Genomic DNA, 6,707 nt, shown 5'->3' with positions numbered 1-6,707 from the left:
GGGCCCTCAGCACCACTGCTGACACCAACCACCCACTCCCTGAAACAGATCTCAGGCATTGCTGGCGCCTCTCTGGGCCAAGGCTCTCAAATGGGCTCAGCACTTCCAGCTCCTGCTCTCAGGGCTCCAAGCAAGGCAGCAGCCAAGGATCCAGCCCGGGCTGCCTGCACACACGGCCCATCTCCGTTCCTGCTCTTCTCCCACTCCCTGCTCTGCATCTCCCCTCTGGCTCTGTCCAGTCCCATCTCTGCAGATTCCTTCTGCCAAGCCAGAGGCCATTGGGCACCTCTGCTGGGCTGCTCCATTTGTGGTACAGGGAGCCCTTGATTCTCTGGCCAAACCTGCTGCAATCAAAGGACCTTGGCTGATCGTCACCCCACTTCCACCTCAGACCAGCTCCCTGCCAACGGCTGCTCAGGATCTCTCCTTGTTCTTTTGCCTCAATAAAATTCTCTTGCTTTGCAACCTGAGCTGTCTCCTTCAACTCCTTTCTCACAAACTTGTGCCAACCACACCTGGCACAAATCCATTTCTCCACAAGCCATTTCTGGAGGGTGCAAATTGCACCAACGCCTCTCTTGGAATTGCTTCTGCAGCTCCGCTCCCCACCAGGACACACTGGCACGCTTTGTGTGCATCACAGAGAGGAACCTCAGCTGGTAATCACAGGCCTGGCCACACCAATGCAGCTCTATCCCTGATTCTGGCACAAGCCCCTCATGGCCGCTGTGTTCATTATGGCTGGACATCAGTTGCTCCAGCCCCTCATCATCTTCCAGGCACAATTTCAGATCCTCTCCAGCTGTTTCATGTCTCCCTTATTTTCATGTCCCAGAGCTGAACACACAACTCCAGCCTACCCCGACCAGAGCAGAGGGGCACAATCCCCCCCTCACCTTCTGCCCATGATTTGGGCAGGAGCCCAGGACACGGGGAGATTCTGGTCAGCTCCTTCACGTGCTGGGGCATGTCCAGTTCTTCATCCACCAACACCCCAAGCCTTTCTCCTCCGGGCTGCTCTCAATCAGTTCATGGTTCGCTCTACAGCCATGATTGGCATTGCTCCAAACCACACTCAGGACCTTGCACGTGGCCTTGTTCAGCCCCGTCAGACTGACAGGATCCCACATCCCCAACCTGTTCCAGCCCCTCGGAATGCCATCCCTTCCCTCCACACAACCACACACACTGCCTGTGAGCTTGGGGTGCTCCCTGGTTTTGCTGATCACGCCACTAAATCCCAGATTTAGTCAGATTTGTGACAATGAGAAACAATTATAAATATCCCAACGTGAGTCTCCAGTGGTCACCACTCAGCCCCTGTTCCCAACATGGGGACAGGCAGCCGTTGTCCACAGCTCTTTGAGAGAGACCATCCCTGTGATTGCATCACGCAAAGCAACTACACGGAGACGAGAGATTTGCAGGGCAAAGCTGTTCCTCAGAGAGAGCCCAAGGGTGAGCCAAGGCCGAGAGCTTCCTGTTTATTTCTTACTTTTTATACATTTGTGGGTCTCATTGTGGTTTGGCTTCTGGAGTTATCACCTCCCAGCCAAATGGCCAGACCAACTGTAAGTTACAATTGTTTTCAGGTTAGAAATATGCAAAGGACAGAGAATGAAAAACAAAGGATTTGTTTATATTACACGTGCGAGTAAGGGCAAAACCGGCTCCTAATATTGTACAGAAGCTAAAGAGACTGACTCCATCTTATGAACAATCAAAAGGCTTTAAAAAACTCAGAAAAACCAGGGTGAGACCATCCCGCCCATTCCTTAACCACCAAATTGTCCAACCAACACCCACATCTCTCCAGCTCAGAGACAAGGATGTTGTCTGGCACAGGAACAAAGGATGTGCAGAAGTCCAGGCACAGGATACTGGCACCTCTTCCCTCTTCCACCAGTGTTGGGATGAGTACCAACCCATCAAAACTGCTGCCAAGGTACGATGGGCACAGGGTCGAGAGTGGGATGTGGAATTGCAGAGCTGTGGGAAGCGGAGCATTCCCAACGTCATCACTCACCAGGCTGTGCCAGGCAAGAGCAGCGAGCCTGAAAAATGCCCCAATGTCATGGGCAGTGGCTGTCCCACACCTTCAGCCCCCGATCATCCTTGAGGCCGTGCTCTGGTTATCCTCTGACAGAGCTTTGTCTCATTCCCAGTAACCCCGAGATTAACAGAGTCCTCCAACATCATCAGAGCAGAGCAGAGATGCAGCATCTGCTGCACCTGCATTGGAGCAATCCCAAAGATGCAGGAAAAAGGCTGGGTGAGGAGGGGATTGAGCCTGAGGAGGAGCACTTGGAGTGGTGGTGGATGAAGTTTTGGACATGGCCTGCCACGTGAATGCCAAAAACAGAAACGCCGCGGTGTTCTGGGCTCATCCCCGCAGCGTAAGCAGCAGGTGAGGGGGGAATTCTGCTGCTCTGCTCCCCTCTGGTGAGACTGGAGATGTGTGTTCAGCTCTGGGACATGAAAACATGGAAGACATGGGCCTGCTCCACCAGAGCTGGAGATCGCCCTGGAAGACAATGACAGCCAGGAGCGAGAGGTGTCCAGAAAAATGAAACACAGCATCCCTGAGGGGCAAGTGCCAGAGGCAAGGAGAGAGCTGCATTAGTCCATCCAGGTTTGTGTTTCAACAGCTGAAGGGTTTGAGTGATAATGGACTGGGAGAGCAAAGTGTGGCAGTGAGTAGAGGAATGGCAGAAATCAAACCTGAGAGAGGCCTAGGCACAGTTTATCATCCTGCCCAGTGGGTGAACCCTGGCTTAGTGCTGAGTGAGATGGGAAGAAGCTTGGGAGAAGAAAGAAGGAGTCACCTCAGGTTGTGATGCAAGAAAACTTTATTGAGTTAGAAAAGTAAAAACTCAGGAGCAGCCAGTGGAAGGGAGCTGGTCTGAGGTGCAGGGAGGGAGACCATCAGCTGAGGCCCCTTCCTTTGAGCAGGTTTGGCCAGAGCATCAAGGTCTTCCTGTTCTGCAATGGGAGCAGCCCATCAGAGGTGCCCGATGGTGTCTGCCTCGGGAGAAGCAGGGGGGACTGGACAGAGCCAGAGGGGAGATGCAGAACATGGAGGAGGAGAAGAGCAGGAATGGAGATGGACCACGTTTGCAGGCAGCCCTGGCTGGATCCTTGGCTGCTGCCTTGATTGGAATCCTGAGAGCAGGAGCTGGAAGTGCTGAGCCCGTTTGAGAGCCTTGGACCAGAGAGGCGCCAGCAATGCCTGAGATGTGTTCCAGGGAGTGGGTGGTTGGTGTCAGCAGTGGTGCTGAGGGTCTTCAGCAGATGTAGCCGCCCCTTCTGCCATAGCAGCCCAGGCCTCCCAGGCCATAGCCAAATCCACGGCCATAGCCAAGGCCGTAGCCAAAGCCGCCAAATCCACCCGAGATGGGCTGTCCCTGGACACTGAGTTCAGTGCCCACAGCAGCCGAGGAGGTGGATCCGACGGCGGTGTTCTGGGGGAAGGAGGTCATGATGGGTCCTGGCAGGGTCACCTGCACCGGGGAAGGCTGGATAACAACACGGGAATCCTGGCACTGCAGGGCACAGGGCTCGTTGCAGCTGTTGGCCAGCGGGGTGGGTCCGCAGGGACGGCAGATGTCGTAGCAGGCCATGGGTGTGGTGTGGAGGGTCCTGGAAGAGAGGGGGATGAGGCAGGGCAGAGATGAGGGGGTGAGGGGGACCAAATGCAAAGGGTGAGAAGGACAAGAGAGTGGGGCAGGTGTTGTGGGGCTGTGAGGAGGCGTGAGGGCTGCTGAGGCTGGGGCTGAGCACGCTGAAATAGAGGGGCCAGGGAATCAGGAGCAGGAGGATCAGGGGTTTGAGACTCACCTGGTTGTCAGCAGGAGCAGGAGGAGAAGGAGTCAGGAGAAGTGTGTGAGGGAGAGAGGCTCTGGGTCAGCTTTTATGCAGGTCATCGATGGGTGGGACATCCTTGTCCCATGGCCTTGGGGCATTTTTTAGACAGCAGCTTTTACCTGGCCCAGCCTAGCATGAGATCACAAAGTGGGAAATGTTTGCCTTCATGCAATTCTGCAATTCCATGTCCTGCGCTTGAGGCAGTGTCCAGCTGACCTTGGCGGCAGCTTTCATGAGTTGGTATTTGGGAGGATTTCATTGTCAGAAGTGTGTCAGGGAGGAATGAATAAACAACCCAGAGATTTGCAATGTCATCAGTGAGGTCATTTTGTGGCACTCGTGTGCTGTGGTTTGTGGGTGCCTTGTGAAGTCTGGGACTCTGCTCTGTGCCACTGGATGTCCATCAGTCCTTGTGTTGCATCCAGGAATGCTGAGGGAGCTGATGATGTCCTGGGGAGGTCACTGCACGATAACTTGGTAAAATCCCAGTGCCTGGGAATGCTTCCTGATGGATGAGGGGAATCTCTTGGCCTTGTGTCTTGAACGGGATCAAGGGAGAGGATCTGGGAAACACGAGGCTGTTCAGGCTGAACTCGTTACAGTGCTATGGTCCATTTGGATTTCCTAAATTTACACAACAACCGCATCTGTCATTTAAAATGTATTTCTTGACCTCATTCAGAAATCGAAGAAATAAACAACAAACAGGGCCCATCCCTTTGTTCCCAGCCTGGTCTGTGACCTCAATTCATTTATTCCGCATTCAATCCGTAAGGTTTCATAATTTATATCCTTCGAGCCTTAGTCTTACGTTCCTCTTAGCAAATAACCAATAATTACTAACGGATGGTCAACAACCTCCTCTTTCCTTCTCTGCCATGATTCCGGCGTTTCTTTGTGGAATTCTGAGGTGCCACGTCCTTCTCTTGAGGCTGTGTGCATCTCCCCTTGGCGGCAGCCTTTCAGGGTGCGTTTTAGGGGCCAGATTCTGCCGTTGTGGGGGCAGGATGGAGACATGACCAAAGCTTTGGAGAACCGAGGTGTCGTTACTGAGGCCACCCTGCGGCGCTGCCTCGCCCTGGTGTGCGGGCGAGTTGTGAAGCGTTGCCCCCAGCCTCCCTCAGCCCCGACAAGCTGCTCTGGGCTTTGCAGCTGTTCCAAGTATCCCCTGTTGGGATTCCACCCCATTCCCTCTCTCCGCGCAATTTTCCCACCTGTCAAAGCTGACTGGAGGCATCGCCTTTAGCATTGGTTGTGCTCTGAGGGTGTCTCAGTGTCCCTCTTGTCTGTAGGTGTTGCAGTCCAGGGCACGTGGAAAATCTCTCCAGCTGCCCTGGGCGGTCCAAGACCCTGCCTGGGACCCCAGGAAAGCATTGCCTTTGGCCTGAGTCCATGGGAAAAACTTCCAACACCTAGAGTTGAGTTAAAAACAACAAAGATTTGAAATAAATAGTAGTTTTGTTTGTCACAAGGTGAAAATTTGTAGTTTCGGGTTTTTAGTATGGAGATAGATATGAGCAAGATGGAGGATTTTGGGTGGTGCCCCATCTTCTTCTTCTTCTTCTTCTTCTTCTTCTTCTTCTTCTTCTTCCTCTTCTTCTTCTTCTTCTTCTTCTTCTTCTACTCCATTTTCTGCTGTGGCAGCGGCACAGAGACATTGGTAGAATGGGTTTGATGCAGAAATTGCGTGTTTAGAATAGGTAGTGATTATTGGCACAAAACTGTAGCTATAGTACATTTTAAGAGGTAATGGGACTAGAAACCTTTAAAAGACCTTGGAATTCTCTGGCTGGTGTTCTTGCCAGCTGTATTTTCCAGGACAATAAGCTAGGTGTTGGCGACGTGCTGAGCTTGAGAAAAGAAACTGAATAAACATCTTTAAAGACTCAACTTGAAAGTTCCGTACATCTTTTAACCCTGGTACAGGACTTTGTGTGTGAGAAGAAAACTCTCACATGTAAGAATTTGATGTTCAGGGTCCTTTGGATCTTCACTTGGGATGAGGGTTGAGGAGCGAGATCGCTTCTCTGGGCAATGTCTGATTGTCAGAAAGAGGATGTGGAAGTGGCCCAGGGCTTTTGGAGGTGAGTACTGCACCATCCTCAACAACCCAGGCAAGTCCAGGTGTCCAATTCGGTGACCTGAGAAGGATCTGAATGGCAGGGCCCAGGGGGTTGTGTTCTGGATTGTCCTGAAAATGGGGGGAAGCTGAGAGAGCTGGGAGCTCTTTCAGGCAGGAGGTGAGAATGCAAATGGGACATGTTCCCAACGTGCCATGGAATGACCGCGGATGACATCGGTGTTCTCCTCAGCTTTGGCTGAAACTTCTACGTGGCCTGACACATTCCATCAACAACCCCACTCTGGTCTCTAATTCTGGCAATTAAGGGGTGTGGCCAAGGTCAGAGGGACACTGCCTCAAGGGAAGGACATGAAAATGCAGAGCTTGCATGAAGGAAAACACTCCCCACCTCAGGACTCACCAGGCCGGACCAGCCAAGGGCTGCTGCCTGAAAATGCCCCAAGGCCATGGGACAAGGCTGTCCCACCCCTCTAGGACCAACATAAAAGCCGTCCCAGAGCCTCTCTCCCTCACACACTTCTCCTCACACCTTCTCCTCCTACTCCTGTCAACGACCAGGTGAGTATCAATCCCCTGCCTTCCTGCTCCTGCACCCCTGGCTCCTCTCTTCCAGCACACTCAGCCCCAGCCTCAGCAGCCCTCACACCTCCCCACAGACCCACAACACCAGCCACACTCCCTCACCCTTCTGCATCATCACCCCTCACACCCTCAGCCATACCTCACCCCCCTCTCTTCCAGGACCCTCCACACCACACCC

The 6,707-nt window shown here is 53.0% G+C and overlaps 1 protein-coding gene across 1 annotated transcript; it reads right to left on the bottom strand.

Annotated features, from left to right (window-relative positions):
- Positions 1-3,284: 3,284 nt before the first annotated feature.
- Positions 3,285-3,620, bottom strand: LOC120755659 (feather beta keratin-like). Its single transcript, XM_040070965.2, has one exon. It carries the CDS (start codon positions 3,618-3,620, stop codon positions 3,285-3,287), a length of 336 nt encoding a protein of 111 aa, XP_039926899.1.
- Between the last annotated feature and the right edge of the window lie 3,087 nt (positions 3,621-6,707).

Source organism: Hirundo rustica, chromosome 1 (genome assembly GCF_015227805.2).
Source record: "Hirundo rustica isolate bHirRus1 chromosome 1, bHirRus1.pri.v3, whole genome shotgun sequence".
Lineage (NCBI taxonomy): Eukaryota > Metazoa > Chordata > Aves > Passeriformes > Hirundinidae > Hirundo > Hirundo rustica.
This window is presented reverse-complemented; position numbering and strand designations above follow the sequence as displayed.

What these genes read in the sequence shown, in the direction of transcription:
- LOC120755659 (XM_040070965.2), bottom strand. Translation starts at nt 3,620, where the DNA reads ATGGCCTGCTACGACATCTGCCGTCCCTGCGGACCCACCCCGCTGGCC.